The 23,123-nt window shown below is 38.4% G+C and overlaps 2 protein-coding genes across 2 annotated transcripts in view; one reads left to right on the top strand and one right to left on the bottom strand.

Annotated features, from left to right (window-relative positions):
• PLCZ1 (phospholipase C zeta 1) overlaps positions 1-19,171 on the bottom strand; it is a gene marked incomplete at its 3' end in the record, with an annotated part of 48,368 nt that extends 29,197 nt beyond the window's left edge. The window contains exons 1-2 of the mRNA XM_081084936.1: positions 19,055-19,171; positions 1,936-2,167 (exon numbers count right to left, since the gene is read on the bottom strand). Coding sequence (XP_080941062.1) covers positions 1,936-2,083 — 148 coding nt within the window. The 5' untranslated portion in view covers positions 2,084-2,167; positions 19,055-19,171. The remainder of the gene's footprint in view (positions 1-1,935; positions 2,168-19,054) is intronic.
• Positions 19,172-21,078: 1,907 nt separating this feature from the next.
• On the top strand, positions 21,079-21,978 carry CAPZA3 (capping actin protein of muscle Z-line subunit alpha 3; the record flags this gene model as incomplete). Its single annotated transcript, XM_081084658.1, has 1 exon — positions 21,079-21,978. One exon carries the CDS (start codon positions 21,079-21,081, stop codon positions 21,976-21,978), a length of 900 nt encoding a protein of 299 aa, XP_080940784.1.
• Between the last annotated feature and the right edge of the window lie 1,145 nt (positions 21,979-23,123).

Below are 23,123 nucleotides of genomic sequence, written 5' to 3'. Positions count from 1 at the left end.
AAAGTGCTTATCAGTGAATTTCTAGTCATTGATGATAGAAAGAGCTTGAGCCAGAATATAAATCAATTCACTACTTCCTTAGAGAAAGTCTTTGCTACTGAAAAAGAGAAGTTAACTGAATTAATCAGGGCTGCTATTATTGTAGTTGTTTTACATTCTGGTGCAAACTATCTTGTTGCAAACCTACAAAAGTTTTAATGGTGATCCGATCAAATTCCCATTTGCTGGCACTGCATTTAGTCCTATTGTGTTTAAAACCCCCCAAAATCTTAACAAGGACCTACAAGACCAGATGATTTGATCCCTGACTATCCCTCCTAATTCATCTCGCCCTCATTCTCCAAGTCCCAACCACACTATCCTCTTGTACCTTGAATTTTCCAACTCAGGTCCAACACTTTTCTTCCCTCAACTCAGACACTGCTCAGACATTTTTGTGACATGACTAGTTATTTTTTCGTCAAAGCCTCAGCTCAAATGTCACAGCCTCATAGAGGAATCTCCTAAACACCCAACCTAAGCTAGACTTCCTGGGTTGTTTACTCTCTCTGATTTTCTGTTTAATTTTTCACAGTACATAGCAATCTTTGAAATTATACTTTTGTATCTCTGAGTCTTCATTGTCAAAATCCCTCCAACCCCCATCAGGAATATAAGATCTAGTTTGCCTTATTTCCCACTGTATTTCCTCCCCTAAAAACATACTTGGTTGCCACAAATAAATATTTGAATAAATTATGAATGGGTGACTCAATGAAGGAATCAGTTTGGTTCCCATGCTATATGTTAAACACTGGTTGCCATAAACCAACTTTCAAAGGCAAAATTTGTACTTTCATACCTCCTTGTTAAGTAAATATTTTGAGCTACAAATTAATTTCTGTAGGATTAAACACCATGGTTTAACGTAATTGTTACTTAGGCAAATATAAAAATAATTTATTATATAATGTTTCCATTCTTTTATTTAAAAATGAGCATAAATAAAAAATTTTGAAGTTTTTCTTATCCACTGAAAGATGGAACAAAAATAAAAAATATATGATAGCTCATTAGCCTAAGGCAGCAATTTTCAACCTTTTTCATCTCATGGTACACCTAAATTACTAAAATTTGCAACATACCAAAAAGTATATTTTTTCCCCATCTGACAAAGAAAGATTAAGTATAATTTCGATACATTCACACTGGACAGCTATTTTTGTGTTTGCTTTTGTCATTTATTTTTTACTTATTTTTATAATCTAAAGGAAAAGAAGTCAGTGCCCCTGACTAAATAGTCAGGTATTACATGTTTTAAAAATTCTTGTGGCACACCGGTTGAAAATCGCTGACCTAAGTGGTCATTTAATTTAAACCAGATGACTATATTCAAAAATAAAGAAAAAGCAAAATTTTGAAAATGTGTCTAAAATATTGTAGTCAATTATGTATGTAGACAGTGGAGAAATTAGTGAGTTTATAGTACTTTATATCTTTCCTATAATTGTTTTATTTAGCTAATTTATTATTCATGTGTTTTTTCAATAATATAATGTATAAAGATTGAAGACTACTCATAACTGAATTTTTATCTTATTAATGACTATACAGGCACTTTCTTCTATTATAGGACACATAACAGAATCTTCATCTTGCTTTTTACCCCTAAGCTTATCTCTGAACATTTAACAGAGACATAAAAGCAGTTAAAAGAAAGGAGCTGGAAAATGAAATAGGAAAGAAATACCATGTAGCTTTCTAAAAGAATATATATATATATATATATATATATATATATATATATATGCTATAAAATGCAAGAATAAAACTACAAATATTTTATATTATCCAGAAGAAATTTGACCCATCCCTAAATTTGAATTTGATAACCGTAGTTCATTAAAAAATGCTAAGAATGTGAATATTTGATAAAACTTTGAAATGCAAGCCTACCTTCTTCAATAGGCTCATATTTTTCAATGATCTCAGAAGCAATACTTTTACTCATGTTAAATATATACTGCTCTTGTGCCAAAAAGTCATCCAGATTTTTTTCAAAAAGAAATTTCCGGTTTTCAGCATACGCATTGAAAATCTCCATAATTTCTTCTCTGTGTACAATACTTCGATAAATTGATCTAAATTCTTCTATGGTGATTCTTCCTTGCTTCAGCCTGTCATTATCCTACTAAATAAAAATCACTAGTGGGCTCACATTGTGAATATAAAAAAAAAAAATACACAAACAATAAATTAGAATATTCGGTAACATACAGAGAAACTTATACTTGAAAGAAGATGAATCTTAGATTAGATTAGTATCTCAGATAAAATATGTAAAACTGCAGGAAGTGGTGCCAAAGTTCGGAAAAGGTTAATGGATCACCACCACTTAAAACATAGCTACAGCAGAAGTAGAATAAGGTTTGGGAAAAGATGAGTATTCTAGTATGTTTTTGAAATACACATTTTCTTTTCCTATTCCAGTCTCTGTCAGGGCCTTCTTGAAACCATGCTAGACAGTATGTATCCCATGCTACTAATATGCAGCCTGCACCATAAATGTCAGAGAAAATCAGAGGTATGCAAGATCACTGTAAACTACAGGTGCTGCAGAAATTAGGTAGTGCCTGAAGGAGGTAGTATCTGCATATCATGAAGGATTTGGGATAGTGACAAACAAGGTAGGTTCCAATAAGAAAACATGGATTCACCTGGCTGTTCTGGAATTTTCATTTTTGAACTTTATGACATAAGAGAAAAAATTGGGCTGGGTCCAGTTATTAAAAGCTACAGAATCACTGGGAGGTTGAGTAAGAAAATGACTAGCAAAGGCAGAAGTTTAGTATCATTATCTGCAATACTCATTGGAAGCGATGCAGAACAGCATCTAAGGGAACAGAGAGGATATAATCCAAGAGAATATGGTCAGTAAAAACTAAAGAAGAAGTGGCGTCCAAAGAATGGCAGTGTGAGAGAGCCCCTTGTCCTCTACCCCTGACATTTTCAACAAGTTAACAAACTATAATTCAACAAAGGAAGCTCTGCTCAACTCAGATGCATGCCTGAGAGACCCACGCATTGAAACATCTAAAGGTGGGCAACCAGGAATAAACGGGGAGACCAAATGGGAAGAAGTGCAGCCCTACATTGGGGAGCTCATGGTTGGGCCAGTAGCAGGCGCTTCTTTGGGCATGCACAGTGGAGGGGTGGGGGCGCAACAGCAGAACAAGTGGCAAGGGAGCAAACAGTGTTTGTTTAGCGATTCCGCTCCTGGTATATACCCGAAGAACTCAAAATCATGTATTTGCAGAGATATATGCACCCCTATGTTCATTGCAACATTATTCATAGTGGCCAAGACATGGAAACAACCAAAGTGTCCTGCAATAGAGGACTGGATAAAGAAGAAGTGGTACATACACACAATGGAATGCTACTCGGTTGTAAGAAAAGATGAAATAGCGCTGTTTGCAGCAACATGGATGGACCTTGAGAACACTATGCTAAGTGAAATAAGTCAGTCAGAAAAAGCTAACAACCATATGATATCCCTCATATGTGAGATATAAAGCTGAAAGTCGTGAACACAAACAGCAGTGTGGTGGTTGCCAGAGGGAAGAAGGTGAGGGGAGAAGGGGGTCCTAAGATGAGGTGACAGGAGAAGATTTGACTTTGGGTGGTGGGCACACAGTGCAATATACAGAACTTGTAACATAGAAACCCACACCTGAAACCTATAAGTTCATGTTGACCAATGTCACACCAATCAATTTAATTTTAAAAAGCAATTAAAGAACAGGTGTCAGTGAAAGTATGAAGGAAGAAGTCAGAAGAACTTAAATATTAAAATTTTAGACACATAAGGGAGAGAGAAGTCAGAAATGTCTGGAGTTGGAAAGAGTTAGAATAACTAGTGGAATAATAGTAACACAAATAACAAACTGAGCACAGAAAGTGCACATTTGGGCCTTTAATTTCAAAAGAGGCTATGCATTTATATTTCAACTTTCTCATTACACTGTAAACAGATTAAATGCAAGGAACATGGGCCATTGTATTTTGGTGAAAAGCTAACAATTGGTAGACAAAATGGACAAACATATTTGTGGCTCCACAATATGTGAGACTTTGGACATATGAATTAAACTCTCTGAGCTTTATATTCTTCATCTGCAAAATGGGGATAGATAATACTACCTATATCACCCAGTAGATTGGAGGTGTACAAGATGGGAAGTTCTAGATGTAAATGTATTGGATGTCTTATCTATATCTGCTTCCCTTACCTCATCCACCCTAGTGTCTCATCTTTTGACAACTTGGCCTATACAGTGAACCTTTGGGTACAATAGGGGACAAACATGCTGGAAATGAACTCTCCCTTTCATGAGGAAAAGTTCAATGGTGATTACCAGAGAGTTTGATATGAGGAATTCAAGAAGCAATCTGAGCTGGGAATCAAATAGGAAGTTTTGCAGAAAAAGCTGTTTCATTTTAAACATTAAAGTATCTGGGCATCCAAGCAGAGACTGCCAATAGGCACTTGGTTGGAGTGGAAAGAGAGGATTGGTGTGTTAGAGGAGAAAACATGACAATAAGGATTTTGGAGTCAGACATACCCAGATGTGAGTTCCCACAGTTATATGAGATATGAACAGATTACATCACTGTCTTTATCCTCAATATCCTTCTGTATTGAAAGATGCTAATAATAACCTCTTTGAATGTTTGTTAAAAAATAATGTGTGCAAAAACCTAATATAGTGCCTAGAACATGGCAGATGACAAACACATTTTATCATGTCTCTGTATATGGCTTTGTTAGTCATGATGGAAAACTGAAATTTTGTTCCCATGAGAGTAGTAATTCAAGCCATTGAAAGTCAATAAGGTAGTGCATAGGAGGCTACAGAACTCACCTCCTCCCACAGACACACCAAATCTACAGCTGCATATGGTACAGTTTTCTCTGAAAGAAATCTAGAAACTAGTTGAGCAAATCCTACACATGGGGTGGATGAGGGGAAAACCCACATCAAAAAGGGTAGGAGTGGCGGAAACATAATCTCTCCATCATCTCCAGCCCCAGCAGGGCGACCTATAGTCTGGATGCAACTCCCAACTCCCAGTTTCTCCCTGAGGAATGAAGGGTTTGGACCCAATATCTAGTGCCTCAACTTTTAAGATTCCCACCTGAGAGACAGGCTCCCAAAATACCTAGCTCTGAAAGCCAACTGGGGCTGGTGTCCACAAGACCCAAAAGACCACAGTAAACAATTCTTCGTGGCTCCTGAGGGCTGGTGGCCTGCCCCCTACTCACACTCTCAGGCCTCCGCACCCAGGCAGGACAGGGGAACACCTAGTGTCCCCCTGCAAGAGGCCCCTGAGAGTCATGCTTCTGATCTAATACACATCTAGGGGCTGAGTGTGCCATCTTCATGCTCCTTTCTGCCTCACTTCAGATCACCAGTGTCTCCCTGAACGAAGCTGTGCACACATTTGGCACCCGGGCTTCTGCAGCTGTTAGTCAGGGGATGAGCTCCTTGGTGGCCCAGCTCTGGTGGCCAGTGGGGCTCGCATTTGGGGGTGCTACAGGTCTGTAACACACAAGGAAACCGTTCTTGATTGGCTGTTTCCCAGGGCTCAGCACAGACACAGCCAGGTCAGAGGCACCCAATTCCCAGGCTATCTCTGAGGGGGGCCAGGTTGAACACAACAAGGTTTAACACAGCTGCAGTTCTCCAGAGACTTTGTGTTGTCCTCCTGCTCTGCTCCGGGTTGGAGGTGTCCCACTGGAGGGAACATATGGCCTGGCTCTGGTGGACAGCAAGGCTTGTGTTCACGGGTTAAGCAGAACTGTGGCAAACAAAGGAGAAGTCCTTGGTTGGCTGTTCCCTGGGCCTGGGAGCAAAGAGAGTGGACTGATGCCTCCACCCATCTCCCAATCCTTCCCTGAAAGAGATCTGTTTGCATACTTTGCCTGAGGGTCCAGCTTCCAATTAGCCTGCAGCCAGGTGCTGAGATCCTCCCTTTGGGACACTGGCAGGTCTTGGCACACAGCCTCCCAGAACTAGGAGCCACTAAGAATAAAGTAGCTTTGGGAAATCACAGAGGTTGAGAAAAATAAGAGCTCAGGCTGAGCTAAACAATGAGGTTTATCTACTAAATGAGACAGCTTCCTTAAGACTAGCAGAGGTGAATGCTCCATCTAAGGCACAGAAACCAACAGTTTAAAAAAAAAAATTAGAAGAACAAAGGAAAATGTTCCAAATAAAAGAACAAGATAAAACCCCACATACAGACTTTAATGAAACAGTGATAAGTGACTTATCTGTCAAAGAGTTCAAATAATGGTCATAAATATAATGGAGTTTCATCAGAAAATTACAAATAGACCTAAATATGTCCAGCAATTACACTTCTTGGTATTTCTCCAAAGGAAGTAAAATCACTATCTTGAAAAGATATCTGCACCCTCATGTTTATTGCAGCATTATTTACAATAGGCCAGCTATGGCAACAACCAAAGTGTCCATCAGATGAATAGATGAAGAAAATGTGATATGTATATCAGTCATAAAAAGGAAGATGATTATGTAATTTGTGACATTATGGATGGACCTTGAGGGCATCATGTAATGTGAAATAGGTCAGAAAGAGATAAAACAAATACTCCTTTCATGTGAACCAAAAAAAAAATTGAACTCATAGATACAGAGAACAGATTGGTGGTTGCTGGAGGCAGGGATGAGAGAGGGCAGTTGAAGGTGGTTAAAAGGTATAAACTTCCAGTTATGAGATAAATAAGTTATGTGGATTTAATGTATAGCCTGGTGACTAAAATCAACAATACTGTATCATATATTTAAAAGTAGCTAAGAGAGTAATCTTAAAAATTCTTATCACAAGAAAAAAAATTTCTATGTGAGGTGATCATTTCACAATATATCATGTTGTACATCTAAAACTAATAAAATGCTATATGCCAATTATATCTCAATAAAACTAGAGGGGAGGGTAAGAAAGTCAGTAAGATTCTTCTGGAAGGTTTGTAAGTAAAAAGTAAAAAAAAAATTAAGAACTGAATTTTAAGAAGAGAGCAGAAGGACAGGTGAGAAGGAATGATCAAAAATTTTAAGCAAAAACTAGGTGACATTGATGTCACAGAAATCAGAATAGAGAGAACTTTAAGAGTAATAAATAAAATGCACACAGAGGCTTCACCATGGGAAATAGCATTTTAGAAATAAATATGTTTCCAAAATTGGTGTGAAAGCAAATTGTATTGCAATAGATGATTGAAGAAGTGGAGAGAGAAATGTACAGTAAGGAATTCTTTCAACTCATCTACTAAAAGAGGGAATGTAACATTTAAAAAAGGATATGGTGCTACATATTTTTCAGATAAGATTAAACATAAACTTGGTTGAACTGTGGTAGGAACTCATAAACTTTAAGTGGAATCAAACAAAAATATAAGTGGCTGAATCAACCCAAGTTGCAGATTTGTAGGGCCAAAGCAAAAGGGAATTCTCTACCTTGTCTCTCTGCCTGCTATCATCTAATCCAGTGGTTCTCAACCTTCCTAATGCCGCGACTCTTTAATACAGTTCCTCATGTTGTGGTGACCCCCAACCATAAAATTATTTTCGTTGCTACTTCATAACTGTAATTTTGCTACTGTTATGAATTGTAATGTAAATATCTGATATGCAGGATGTATTTTCATTGTTACAAATTGAACATAATTAAAGCATAGTGATTAATCACAAAAACAATACGTAATTATATATGTATTTTCCGATGGTCTTAAGTGACCCCTGTGAAAGGGTCGTTCGACCCCCAAAGGGGTCGGGACCCACAGGTTGAGAATCGCTGGTCTAATCCATTCTACAGTGCTGCCATATGTATCCTAAAATACACACTATGTCTCTACTCAAAAACTTCCATGGCTATCCATTTCCTACAAAAGTAAATCCAAATTCCAAGGCCTACCATTTAGGATTTCTTATCTGGCCAGAACTGGCATTTGTAGCTATTTCTCATCACTCCCCTTCATGCATCTTATACTCAGATCATGTTTGATCACCTTTTATCCCCCAAGTACTTCTTGTACTCTACTCTATACATGTTGCCTCTCATTCTTCATGCTCCAAGAAGAAGGCCACCTCCACCATGGCATTTTTACAAAAGCCCAAGTTGGAGTCTCTGTCTTCTCAGATTCCCTCTTAGTATTACCTACGATATTTATTATAATCTACTTATAAAATAATAATGTCTGTCTTTCTTTTCTTCCTTATGAAAGAGATAATACCTTATTTATGTTTTATAGTTTCTAAGTTTCTGAGTGGTATGTACATACTATGATTTAATAATGATTGTTATCTGTTTAGAGATAACAGATAAGGTAAGTCCTATAATAACATAAAATTTTGAAATTAAGAGGATACTATTTTATATTCAACCAACAATTCAGAGTATAATCTATGATTGGTTATGTGCATTAAAATTATACAGATTTCCGAAAGATTATCTTACATGCTACAAGTCAATGATAAAAGCAAGGAAGACCTAGCCAGCTTGGCTCAGTAGATAGAGCATCGGCCCATGGACTGAAGGGTCCCAGGTTTGATTCTGGTCAAGGGCACATAGCTCAGCTGCAGGCTTGATCCCTGGCCCTGGTTAGGGCCCCTGCAGGAGGCAACCAATCAATGTGTTTCTCTCATATCAATGTTTCTGCTCCCATTCCTGCCTGCCCCTTTTCCCCCAATCCTTCTACTCTCTCTACAAGAAAAAAAAAAAAATCAATGGAAAAATATTCTCAGGTGAGGATTAACAAAAAAAATTTTAAAGGAAGGGAAGAAATCTAATAAAGGGATTTTTTTAAATTAAGGAGTTGCTGCTCAAGCCATGACTCAATCATTTAAAAAAAAAAAAAAATTTAGAATATTTTGCTAAGGCCATAGTATTATAAATGGGTAGACAAAATTAAGTTTACAGCTGTGAGTACATGAAACAGAGCTTATTCTTATATTATTTATTTATTTTATCATTTACCTTATTATTATCATCATTATTATTCCATTATCTTATGGTTTATCTTTTAGGTAACGCTGGCTGACAATTTAACCTACTTTTGCCCACCACTGTATATTTTTTACTCAAATTTTATAATAAACATTTACATTGTGAGGAAATAAATTCATGTCAGAATTGATGTCAGCTTCTTAGGAAATCAATAAATGTAATACAACTTTGTATATTTATTTTTAAATCATTATGGACATACCTTCAACTAATTTACTAGTGCCTACATTTTGCCAAGCCTGGTGCTAGGTACATTACAAATAACACCTTATTGACATTCAGAACAACCCTGCAAGATAACTATATTGGTATCCCCATTCTGCAGATTAAGACTTTTGCTCAGAGAGACTGCTGACTTGCCTTGCAAGTCTCACACAGCTCATATCTAATAGAGTGAAGAATCTCCATGCCTACTGAGCTTGCTAATAACAGTAGCCTTGAGACACTAGAAGACTTGGGTCACCAAAATAAGATTCATAATGATTCACTTTATTTACTATGGCTGAAAGGTGTACCCATAAAGTGAGGAAAGAATAGCAGCAGAAGCTGAAGCAGAAGATTGGGATATTTAAGAAACTGAATCTTCAGCTATCCAGAAAATTCAGTTAGCCAATACCCCTTCCTTAAGCATTCCACTTAATCAACATTTTAATAAACATATGGCAGTTTAGCTTAAGGCAACAAGTATTATTTATTAGAGGGCCTAGGGGAATTATTTGAATAGATAAAATAGTTTGTCATGGCCATCAACCTCAATTAGATGTAATTTATGCTTCTAAAGTATTTGGGGTCAGTTTAAAGAGGTTTTTGGGAGTACGGAAGATGGCGGCAGTATAGGCGGACGCGTCCCAGGTCGTGTCCCGGAGCAAATGGAGTGAGCAGCTGAAACTAGTAACATCCACCCCGAATTGGCGAAATTGCTCAGCTGATGAGACGGTTTGCAGCCGGGAAGAGCAGAACTCCCCTGGAAAGGTAAAAAAAACAGGGATTTGGGCAGGAAAGTTTGCCAGACCTCTGAGCCCAGAGAGTCGGAGGGAGACCTCGTGGCAGACAGCTGCATCCCTTGGGACAGGCACAGCCCCTGACGGGGGAAAGGAGAACCTCGGGATTCCTGGCGCCGCCAGGGGAATTGAGAGCTGGGTTCTGTGATCACAGAGGACTGAGCCTAAAGGGGGCAGCCTGAAGAGCTGACCAGACCTTGCAGTCCCGGTAAGAGAAGAAGCTTAAAGAAACCAAGCCTTTCCCGTTTCCGCAGCCGGCGTTTGTTTGTTTGTTTTTACTGAATCCTGTTCATGGGACATTTTGGATACAGACACTCACCTGTGCTGAAGAGAGGGAGAGGGTGCGGAGGAGTGGAATCTGGGGAGAGACTGAGGAGAGAAGGGGGGCCGGGAGAGGTGGCAGCGAATTGAGTGCTGAGACACCCCTGAGCCCAGGACTGGGGCAGCCATTCTCTCCAGAGAGTGAGACTCCTCCCCCCAGCCCCCAGGCAAGGAGCACAGCCACACTCAGATTCCACCCTGTTTGAGATCAAGGATTAAAATAACCTGACCAGTCCCTGGGAGTTAACAGGGTCTGGCCTATAGAGGGATTTTCAATCCCAGCAACAACACAGCGCCGGTAACTATTACGCAGCCAGCTCTGGGCAGTGAACTTCCACTGGACAGAGAGGCCCTATAGCCTCAGAGGCCAACCCCAGAACACTGCCACCCAGAGGCTGACCCACAAACTGACTCTTTGCTAAACACAAAATAAGGCAGTCTGGGAAACAAATGCGGCTTGCTTTAAAATAAGGACTGTGGTTTACAACACAGAGGAACAGTGTATCGCAGGGAAACTCAACACTCTCCTGAATACCTGGCAGGTCTAAGGCGAGCCACACTGAAGAATAGAAGAACCGAAGGACCTTCACTACTGCAATATTTTTTTTTTCTTTTTTCACCTTTTAACTAAGAAACCAATTTTTTTTTCTTCTTCTTTTTCTTCTTTTTCCATCACCTGATTTTACCCTTTTAATTACTACCTTCTTATTTTTAACCAGTATTATTACTGCTACCATTTTAACATTTTTTTTAAAGTGCCATTTTATTTTCTCTTTATTTTATTTTGGGATTAGTGTTCTCCATTATATTTTCATGGTTATACTATTGGTTGTTTCTAGTTTGCATTCATCTCCAGGGAGCTGTTGCTGGAATTTGTTGGGATTAATGGCTGTTCTATAGGAGTATTCTCCTCATATAAAAAAAGTCTCTTCCCCTCTTCCACTTCATTCTCTCTTTTCGCTCTTTTTTTTCTTTTCTTTTCTTTTCTCGCTTTTATTTCCCCCCCTCCTTTTTCCCAATTTCATTTTTGCACTTCTTTTTTTGGTCCCTACTTTTCTTTTCTTTTTTCTCTTTTATCTTTTTCTCTTCCTTCTTTCTTATCCCCTAATTCTCTTAATTCAGGTGGTCACCTTTATTTGGGGTTATTAATATCGTGAATATATTTGTGTATAGTGCCTGGTACGTGGTGCCTTGTTGTGTTGTATTTTGTGCCTTTAAATCAACGCAGCAGATCCAAGCAACAGCAACCTCCTGAGCACCACACCCTCTGCTGAGGAACAGCAGCTGTACGTGAAACCTCGCCCCACCAGCCAGAAGAGCCACCACAGCTGTGAACAGAACCCACCAGAGGAGCTGCTGCCAACTGAAGAGCAGCTGCTACCGCAACCGCCCGAAGAGCAACCACAGACCAAGGAGTCACTGCCACCAAGGGAGCAACCACTGAACGACTCAACGTCTAGATATGTCAGTGAGATCAAACATGGGTAGACAAAGAAACCCCCAAAGGAAAGAGAAGGAGGACTCTCCAGAAAAGCAGCTAAGTAATACAGAGGCATGCAACATGACAGAAAAAGAATTCAGAATAAGGGTCCTAGAGTGCATAAACCGGATGGAGGAAAAAATCGACAACCTCTGCAAGAAGCAAGAAGAAACAGATGAAAAAATCGATAACATATGGAAGAAGCTAGAAGAAACAGATGAAAAAATCAACAACTTAAGTAAGACCCAAGAAGAAATGAAGAGTGATATAGCTGCAATGAAAAACTCCATTGAAAGTATCAACAGTAGACTAGGAGAAGCGGAGGACCGAATTAGTGAATTAGAAGACAAGGAAGCAAAACACACCCAAAATGTACTGCAATTGGAGAAAAAAATTAAGACAGGAGGAGAGCCTAAGGGAGCTTTGGGACAACATGAAATGAAACAACATACGAATAATAGGGGTACCAGAACAACAGAAGGATGAACAAGGATTAGAAAACCTATTAGAAGAAATAATATCAGAAAACTTCCCTGAGGTGGGGAAGAAAAAAGTCACACAAGCCCAGAGAGTCCCAAACAAGGTGAACCCGAAAAGACCCACACCAAGACACATCATAATTACCATGGCAAATGTTCAGGACAAAGAGAGAATCTTACAGGCTGCAAGAGAGAGACAGAAAGTTACATACAAGGGATCTCCCATTAGACTGTCAAATGATTTCTCAACAGAAACACATCAGGCCAGAAAAGAATGGACAGAAATTTACAAAGTGATGCAAAGCAAAGGACTGAATCCAAGAATACTCTATCCAGCAAGGCTATCATTCAAACTTGAAGGGGAAATAAGAAGCTTCACAGACAAAAAAAGGCTAAGGGAGTTTATCACCACCAAGCCAGCAATGCAAGGAATGCTAAAGGGACTGGTATAAAAATAAGAAATAAAAAGCTCAGAAAGAAAACAGCCACACAAAAACAGAAATGGCTACAAACAAGTACCTTTCAATAATAACTTTAAACGTAAACGGATTAAATGCTCCAAACAAAAGACATCGAGTGGCTGAATGGATAAAAAAACATGACCCATACATCTGCTGTCTACAAGAAACCCACCTCATTAGAAGGGACTCACACAGACTGAAAGTGAAAGGATGGAAAAATATCTTTCAGGCAAATGGAAAGGAAAAGAAAGCTGGGGTAGCAATACTTATATCGGACAAAATAGACCTCAAAGTGAAGGCCATAACAAGAGATAAGGAAGGCCACTTCATAATACTAAAGGGATCAATACAACAAGAAGATATAACTCTGGTAAACATATATGCACCCAATGCAGGAGCACCCAAATTCATAAAAAACTCCTGGAAGATATCAAAGGAGAGATCGACAACAATACAATCATAGTAGGGGACTTTAATACACCACTGACAACACTGGATAAGCCCTCTAGACAAACAATCAGCAAAGATACAGCAATCCTAAATGACTCACTATATCAGATGGACTTAATAGATATCTTCAGAACACTTCACCCGAAAGCCAGGGAATATACATTCTACTCAAATGCTCACAAGACATATTCAAAAATAGACCATATATTGGGTCACAAGCAAAGTATCCACAAATTCAAGAAGATTGAAATCATAAAAAGCGTCTTCGCAGACCATGATGGTATAATATTAGAAATAAACTACAATAAAAACAACCCAAAATACTCAAACACCTGGAAGCTGAATAGCATGCTATTAAATATTGATTGGGTTTCCAATGAAATCAAAGAAGAAATTCAAAACATCCTGGAAACTAATGACAATGAAAACACAACAATCCAAAACCTATGGCACACAATGAAAGCAGTCCTGAGAGGGAAGTTTATAGCTCTACAGGCCTATCTCAAAAAACAAGAAAAAATGGTAGTAAATCAGCTAACTCTACAACTCAAAGAATTAGAAAGAGAGCAACAAGAAAACCCCAGAGTGAGCAGAAGGAAGGAGATAATAAAGATTAGAGCAGAAATAAATGACATAGAGACCAAAAAAACAATACAGAAAATCAATGAAACCAAGAGCTGGTTCTTTGAAAGGATAAACAAGATTGACAAACCTCTAGCCAGACTCACCAAGAAGCAAAGAGAGAGGACCCAAATAAACAAAATCAGAAACGATAGAGGCAAAATAACAACAGACCCCACAGAAATACAAATGATTGTTAAAAAATACTATGGACAGCTCTACTCCAACAAACTAGACAACCTGGAGGAAATGGACAAATTCCTAGAAAAATACAACATTCCAAAACTCAATCAGGAAGAATCTAAAAATCTCAACAGGCCAATAACTATGGAAGAAATTGAAGCAGTCATCAAAAAAGCTTCCAGCAAACAAAAGCCCAGGACCAGACGGCTTCACAGGGGAGTTTTACCAAACATTCAAGGAAGAACTAAAACCTATCCTCCTCAGACTACTACAAAAAATTCAAGAGGAAGGAACACTTCCAAGCTCATTCTATGAAGCCAACATCACCCTAATACCAAAACCAGGTAAAGACAACACAATGAAAGAAAATTACAGGCCAATATCCCTCATGAACATAGATGCCAAAATCCTCAACAAAATCTTAGCAAATCGGATCCAGCAGTACATCAGAAAGATCATACACCATGACCAAGTAGGATTTATCCCAGGGATGCAAGGATGGTACAATATCCGCAAATCAATAAACGTGATACATCACATAAACAAATTGCAAGAAAAAAACCACATGGTCATATCAATTGATGTAGAAAAAGCATTTGACAAAATTCAACACCCATTTTTGATAAAAGCTCTCAGCAAGGTGGGAGTAGAAGGATCATACCTCAACATAATAAAAGCCATATATGACAGGCCCACAGCCAACATCATACTCAATGGACAAAAACTAACACCATTTCCCCTAAGAACAGGAACAAGACAGGGATGCCCCCTCTCATCACTCCTGTTCAACATAGTACTGGAAGTGTTAGCCACTGCAATTCGGCAAGAAGAAGAAATAAAAGGCATCCAAATTAGAAAAGAGGAAGTAAAACTGTCCTTATTTACAGATGACATGATATTATACATACAAAATCCTAGAGACTCCATCAAAAAGCTACTAGACTTAATACATGAATTTGGCAATGTAGCAGGATACAAAATTAACCCCAAGAAATCTGAGGCATTTCTATATACCAATAGTGAACTTTCAGAAAGAGAGATTATAAAAACAATCCTGTTTACCATCGCACCAAAAAAGTTAAGCTACCTAGGAATAAACTTAACTAAAGAGGTAAAAGACCTCTACTCAGAAAACTACAGGACGTTGAAAAAAGATATAGAGGAAGACATAAACAGATGGAAGAACATACCGTGTTCATGGATTGGTAGAATCAACATCATTAAAATGTCCATACTACCGAAAGCAATCTATAAATTCAACGCACTTCCCATTGAAATACCAACGGCATACTTCAGAGATCTAGAACGAACTCTCCAAAAATTCATCTGAAATAAAAAAAGACCCCGAATAGCTGCAGCAATCCTGAAAAAGAACAAAGTAGGTGGGATCTCAATACCAGATATCAAGTTGTATTACAAAGCCACTGTTCTCAAAACTGCCTGGTACTGGCACAAGAATAGGCATATAGATCAATGGAATAGAATAGAGAGCCCAGAAATCGGCCCGAACCAATATGCTCAATTAATATTTGACAAAGGAGGCAAGAACATACAATGGAGCCAAGATAGTCTCTTCAATAAATGGTGTTGGGAAAATTGGACAGATATATGCAAGAAAATGAAACTAGACCACCAACTTACACCATACACAAAAATAAACTCAAAATGGATAAAGGACTTAAATGTACAACAGGAAACCATAAAAATTCTAGAAGAATCCAAAGGCAACAAAATCTCAGACAAATGCCGAAGCAATTTCTTCACTGTTACAGCTCCTAGGGCACTTGAAACTAAAGACAAAATGAACAAATGGGACTACATCAAAATAAAAAGCTTCTGTACAGCAAAAGAAACCATCAACAGCCGAAGCCGGCTTGGCTCAGTGGATGGAGCGTCGGCCTGCGGACTGAAAGGTCCCAGGTTCGATTCCAGTCAAGGGCATGTACCTGGGTTGCGGGCACATCTCCAGTAGGAGATGTGCAGGAGGCAGCTGGTCGATGTTTCTCTCTCATCGATGTTTCTGGCTCTCTGTCTCTCTCCCTTCCTCTCTGTGAAAAGTCAATGGAATATATTTAAAAAAAAAAAAAAAAGAAACCATCAACAAAACAACGAGAAAACCCACTGTGTGGGGAAACATATTTGCCAATGTCATATCTGATAAGGGCCTAATCTCCAAAATTTATAGGGAACTCATACAACTTAACAAAAGGAAGATAAACAATCCAATCAAAAAATGGGCAAAGGACCTAAATAGACACCTTTCAAAAGAGGACATTCAGAAAGCCAAGAGACATATGAAAACATGCTCAAAGTCACTAATCATCCGAGAGATGCAAATCAAAACAACAATGAGGTACCATCTCACACCTGTCAGACCGGCTATCATCAACAAATCAACAAACGACAAGTGCTGGAGAGGATGTGGAGAAAAAGGAACACTTGTGCACTGCTGGTGGGAATGCAGACTGGTGCAGCCACTATGGAAGACAGTATGGAGTTTCCTTAAAAAACTGAAAATGGAACTCCCATTTGACCCTGTGATCCCGCTTCTAGGAATATATCCCAAGAAACCAGAAACACCAATCAGAAAGGATATATGCACCCCTATGTTCATAGCAGCACAATTCACCATAGCTAAGATCTGGAAACAGCCTAAGTGCCCATCAGTAGATGAATGGATTAGAAAACTGTGGTACATCTACACTATGGAATACTATGCTGCTCTAAAAAGGAAGGAACTCTTACCATTTGCAACGTCATGGATGGAACTGGAGAGCATTATGCTAAGTGAAATAAGCCAGTCAATGAAGGAAAAATACCACATGATCTCACTCATTCATGGATAATAGAGACCATTATAAACTTTTGAACAATAATAGATACAGAGGCAGATCTGCCTCAAACAGATTGTCAAACTGCAGCGGGAAGGCCGGGGAGGGTTGGGGGGGTAAGAGATCAACTAAAGGACTTGTATGCATGCATATAAGCATAACCAATGGACATAAGACACTGGGGGATAGGGGAGGCTAGGGGACTGTCTAGGGCGGGGGGATAAAATGAACACATATGTAATACCCTTTGTAATACTTTAAGCAATAAATTAAAAAAAATAAAATAAAATAAAATAAAATAAAGATCCCAAACTTCAATGGAAAAAAATAAAAATAAAAAAAATAAAGCGGTTTTTGAAGTATATTAGGCACTCTCCGCCTCTCTAATTTTTATAATTAACTTTGTTTTCATAGCCACTCCAAAAAGGTTTTGCTAAACAAAATAGACCCTCAGCTCTGTCCTATCGGAATAATCATAAATTTCAATTAATGAGCTATTTCTTTACTTTTTACAAATGTTGAGCTTTCTACATAATGCTTTTGAATATGGCATGCATTTCACTCATGTGCATTTCAAACTGATATCTCTACCTCGAAGAAAATTCAAAGCAACCTGATAAATCACTGAATAAAACCGGCAGTATTTCACATTTGACAGAGATTTAATTGCCACTTCTATATTGTGTTGAATGTGAAATTTTATTAAACCTGAAAGGATGTAGCTATTTCTCCCCTTGAGCAATAACACGGGGAAATTTCTGTGTGTAAAGGTCTTTCACAAAAACTTGTGTCCTTCAGATGTAGTATTAGACACAACCTGATTAAAATTCAGATAGCTTATTGCAGCACACGCTACATAGACTCATTGAAACAACTCTGAAGCATCTGTCTTTTACTGCAGTCTCCTGAGCACTACAGCTTTTCTGTTTGAACCTCCTCTTTGTGGTTTGTAATTATGGGGGCTACATCTTATTGGGAGAAGTGTTTGTTAGGAGGCAATTCTCCATAGGTCTTGTGCTTCTGCACATTTCTGGAGCAGAGTAACCAACATTCTTTCTTCAGGACTAGCTTTTGAAGGATGTTTGCATAATGAAGATATAGTGTATCCCTCTGAGAAATAAACAGGTTTGCTTACTGCCCGCAATGAAAATGCTGACGCCTTCCTGAGCAAAAAGGTCAGACTCACTTACTGCCTATAATAAAAGATCTGGGTTCCTCAAGCTTGAGGTTGCTCCTACGCAGCCCATTGCATGTGTTGTACATGTCACCTGGCCTTCCTTACATCATCACACTTTGGGAACTGGGGCTTAGAAAAATGGCATCAAAATGCTGATACTCTGGCAACTGCTATTTTTGTGAGTAACAAGCTGTCTTGTTTCTCTGAAGAGGAAGCCTGCCTCTGCCAGCACCTGTGAAACTATATAAGACTAGCTGGTTCGCTTGCAAGTAAGGGAACATAAGCTTCCCAGTTTGTGCTAATGGTAGCAATTTCAATATAGATTGTGTTTCTGGCTACTCATGTCCAAAAACAAAATCAAAGTTAGGATATCTAACTTCCTAACTATCTAGATTGGCCAGTCTAGTCGTCGTTCCTGATTCACCAAGAAATGTGCCATTTGCAATCTTTGCAAAACTTGGCTAAACACTTGACTTCTCATTTTATTCATGATCTTCCCTCTGTCCTCTAGTGGGAAGACGGCTGAGCCAGGTTCCCTTTTTACCAGATCTTCCTTAAACGGAGAACTTTGGGCATGATTTTCTACTTTGAGAGGAGTAAATACAAATTATTTTCAAGATTACTCACTTTTCTATTAGTCACTAACATACAATTAATATATTGTTTCATCATGTATATGATTCAATCTAATCATATAGCTGATCCTAATCTAATGTCAACATCCCTGCATTTTCAGTAGATTATTCTAAACTGATAACCTGGAATTATTTCAAATTTTATCAGCACCTGGTGTTACATCCTACCTACATTCTATCTTGATTCTAAGTATATTTAGCATAATTAATTGCTTTAATTCTTAAGAAACTAATTTTTCATATGTTATTTTCTGCAGAAAGCATCCAAGTAGTTATTGACATTTTGCTATATTGGGTTAAGTCCTTTCTAGAGTAGGGTCGGCAGGGGCGGATAGCATCTCACCTTAAAAATATACTTCACATGAATATAATTACATTGAATATTAAATTTTTCAAGTAATTTCAGAGCTTTTTCTAGGTTAATTTTTCCACCTCTAAAGTCTTCTCGAACAATTGACAAAAACCACGTATGAAACACAAAGAAGGAAGTTAAGGAAATTCTCACAAAAAGTCATGACGTACTTAAAATGCCTAAAGAAATATTTGATCTCTCTTCAGTTTATTTTTGTTTTTAAAGAATAGTCTATCCTGTGCTTAAATTACAAGGTAATTCTTACAATAAATAATATTTAAACAAAACGAAGTAGGTATTATTCTTCAGTAAAGGTATGAAAGGGCATAACACAATAAAAATTACAGGAAAATAAAAATAATCATTTATGAAATCAGTTATTACTTGGGAAATACAGTCTATTCCTTAAAGATATGGATTTGGGAGGCAGCTGGACTTCAAGCTATCTCTGTCACCTGACCTCTTTCAGCATCAGTTCCCTCATCTAAAAAGTGTTCAATTTAATATTTAGAGAAGGTGGGGACAATAAATGAGTTCACAATACATTACTGAACACAGTTTCTGCTACTGAGTGTTCAATAAAAATAGTAACCATATCTGATATTGTTTCTGCATTAGCCAAATGTCCAGCTACACACATGCCCAAAAAATAAACATATGCAGTACCATCAAAAAGGGTTTAAAATGGCATAGTAAGTGTATATTTGGTATAAAAATAATCAAGCTTATTTATTATCTATAGATACACTACAAAAATTAGTTTTTGAAAAACTAAGATTGAAAAGAACATGACAGACTATAAAATCATGAAAGGCATTGGTAAAAAATATTGTTCAATATTCCACTCAATTTCAGATAGTTGGAACTACTGAGAAGCCCTTCAATTTAATGGCTAATACTTACTATGGTAAAATTCATGCTCTTATAAGAAAAAGATACCGGAAGCTAGGGAAACAAAGAAAAAGCTCAGAACAGATATGGAAGGAATACGTCTATATGTAAATGAGAGAGATTTAAGTTCAGGAGTCCTCAAAGAAGAATGAGATAAGAATAAAGGGGATAAAACAAGAGGAAGACCAGGAAAGAGGAATAGAAAGGACTTTTGAATGGATATTTCTCCATATTTTCATGACATGGCCTTCCCTTTCTCCTTGCTTAGAAGTCTCTCCACATTAGGTGTTATCAGTGGTTCCGGATATAATTATTTCTGCCCCTTTGCAAGAAAGGAATCTCTTGATACTCATCAGCTGTTGTCACTGCCCCTTTCTAGAGAGAAAGAAGGAAAAGTGATTTATTGTCTTCGTTCTTTGGAGACGACTCACATTTAATTCCCATAGAAACAATTCACAAGATGTGCTCCTTGCACCTCACTACCCTGGAAACTTTCCAGCTATTGCTTATGTTCTGACCATCTCCAAACCCACAATGTTTATAAATGCTGCATCTCCTGCTGTCCGGCATTTTTCCATGAACTGCCACCAAATCTCATTTTACTTTTGCTCTCTTGTTCAAAGCCCTCAACCCTTTCAGCATACCATGCTTCCAGCAGGTTTAAGACAGCTATTCTGATAGTCTGAGTATAAGTCAGTGCCATTGTGGTCCCAGAAGGTGCAAAGTTCTGCAAAACACTATCTAGCAACTCTGGGATGCTTCTCTAGATCCCTGACAATATCTAATGTATGTGGAGACACACCACTTTTGATTAAGTTCATAATACCTCCAAAATACAGATAACTGGTTGGCTGGGCACCATGCTGTCAAGAGACTGTCATTTTTATTTTTTTGGTTTGAGCACCCATTGTGATGTCATCAAAAGTTCCACGCTTCATAGAAAAAGATTCTTTATGACTTCATCAGGAGACTCAGAGCTTGCCAGGCTACCTGTTTTCATGGTTAGACACAGTAATCTTAAGCTTGAATGTTGAACACCTTGATGGGAAAGGTGACTCATGGAATGTTTTCTCATCCTTTGAACACACTTAATTTCAGAAGCTTTGCTTCTGCTGTAACCAAACATGTCACGTACTGTTCTGAGTAGGAAAGAGAAAGAAAGAGCAATTCGTAGACTGTTGATACAGGCTCCTCCAGGGGAATTCGTCAATGCCTTTGATGATCTCTGTCTGCTTATCCGTGATGAAAAACTTATGCACTATCAAGGTGAGTGTGCAGGCCATCAACACTGCCAAAAATACTATGTTCCACTCTGCATCGATGGAAATCCAGTCCTCTTGTCTCACCACAATGTAGTGGGTGACTTCCGGTTTTTTGACTGTCACAGCAAACTGTCTTTCAAATTCGACCTGCTTCAAAACCAGTTGAAAGACATCAAAACTCATGGCATCATTCGGAATGAGACAGAATACCTGCGAAATGTTGTCCTGTGTGCCTTGAAGCTGTATGTGAATGACCACTATCCAACAGGAAACTGCAACGTGCTGAGAAAAACTGTGAAAAAAAAGGAGTTCTTGATAGCGTGCATTGAAGATCACAGCTATGTAACAGGAAATTTCTGGAATGGCCTGTGGAAATCTAAATGGATTTTCCAGGTGCATCCATTTCTAACCCAAGTAACAGGAAGAATTTTTGTGCAAGCTCACTTCTTCAAGAATGTCAACCTTCATATTGAAATCTCCAAGGACCTGAAGGAAAGCTTGGAAATAGTGAACCAAGCTCAGCTGGCTCTAAGTTTTGCGAGGCTTGTGGAAGAGCAAGAGAATAAATTTCAAGCTTCGGTCTTAGAAGAATTACAGGAGTTATCGAACGAAGCCCTGAGAAAAATTCTCCGAAGGGATCTCCCAGTGACCCGCACTCTTATCGACTGGCAGAGGATACTCTCCGACCTGAATCTGGTGATGTATCCTAAGCTGGGATATGTCATTTATTCACGAAGTGTGTTATGCAACTGGATAATATAAATGATTGCTCCTGGTAATTGTCTCGACCTGATTTAGTCATGGGTCTGGGGGATGGTTATTTTCCTAATGTTAAGAAGCCACTGGAGAAACCTGTAACTTGGCAAATGCAAGTTTAAATTAGGGAAAAGTGTAACGAGTACGTTTACTCAGGAAATATTCACCAGTGAGGCAAGAAAGGTGTTAGTAAATGTGCTTCATGATATTGATCATGATGAAGTCACATTTATTAGAATCTAAAATAGCTTTATGGAATGTGGCGCCCCAGAAGTATTATAGAGCTGGTCAGTGTTAAGGCTCTGTGTGTGTGTGTGTGTGTGTGTGTGTGTGTGTGTATGACTTTTGACTTTCTTTGGCTCTGGAGAAGGTATGCAAATGATACTTCAACCCTGAGCAGGTGAATATCAATAAGGTTAGATGTTTCATGAAATGAACAGAGATCAAAAATCTAGCTCAGATGAAGAATTATTAGTACACTTGGATCCACTGCCAACACACACACACACACACACACACACACAGATCTTTATGTCAGGCCCTGTGTTAAATGATTTGCACACAATTTTTCATCATTAGACTGTCACTGGTAGTAACCCAATTTTACAGAAGAATCTAAGATTTTGAGTTATTTAATTTCCTCCAGGCATGTGGCATGTGACAGGTGTGTCTGACTCTAGCACTTGCACCTTTAACCCATAGGGTATTAGAATTCTTCATGGACACCTGTCTCACCAAGAGTTGTAAATAATGATCTAGGCAAGCACTCCACCCAAAGAACACCCTCAAAGGAACTGGAACTGGTGGGCTGCTATTTCCTAGCCAAGACAAATTACCTACATGGTCACCCTATCACCATTCCCAGCAATGTTACCAACCACTTGTGTCTGCTCTCAGAGAATTCCAAATTTAAACTTCTCAAATAAGATTGCAGTAGAGCCATAGACAGATCCCATTCCCCAATTCTGACTTATCCAGGAAGCAAAGTATATTTTGGATCCATACAATTGAGAAAATGTCTAATTCTACCCAGTGTTGGAGCAGAGAAGATCCTATGCAAGAATGTCTAAATCTCAAGCCTCTCTTCCCCAACTGGTAGTTCTTAGAGAATCTCAGAAAAAATTACCCAGGTCTGTCTTTAAAAATACAGC

This window comes from Myotis nattereri (assembly GCF_964212035.1).
Source record: "Myotis nattereri genome assembly, chromosome: 2".
NCBI lineage: Eukaryota > Metazoa > Chordata > Mammalia > Chiroptera > Vespertilionidae > Myotis > Myotis nattereri.
The sequence above is the reverse complement of the archived record's forward strand: the minus strand, read 5'-3'. Positions and strand labels throughout refer to the sequence as shown.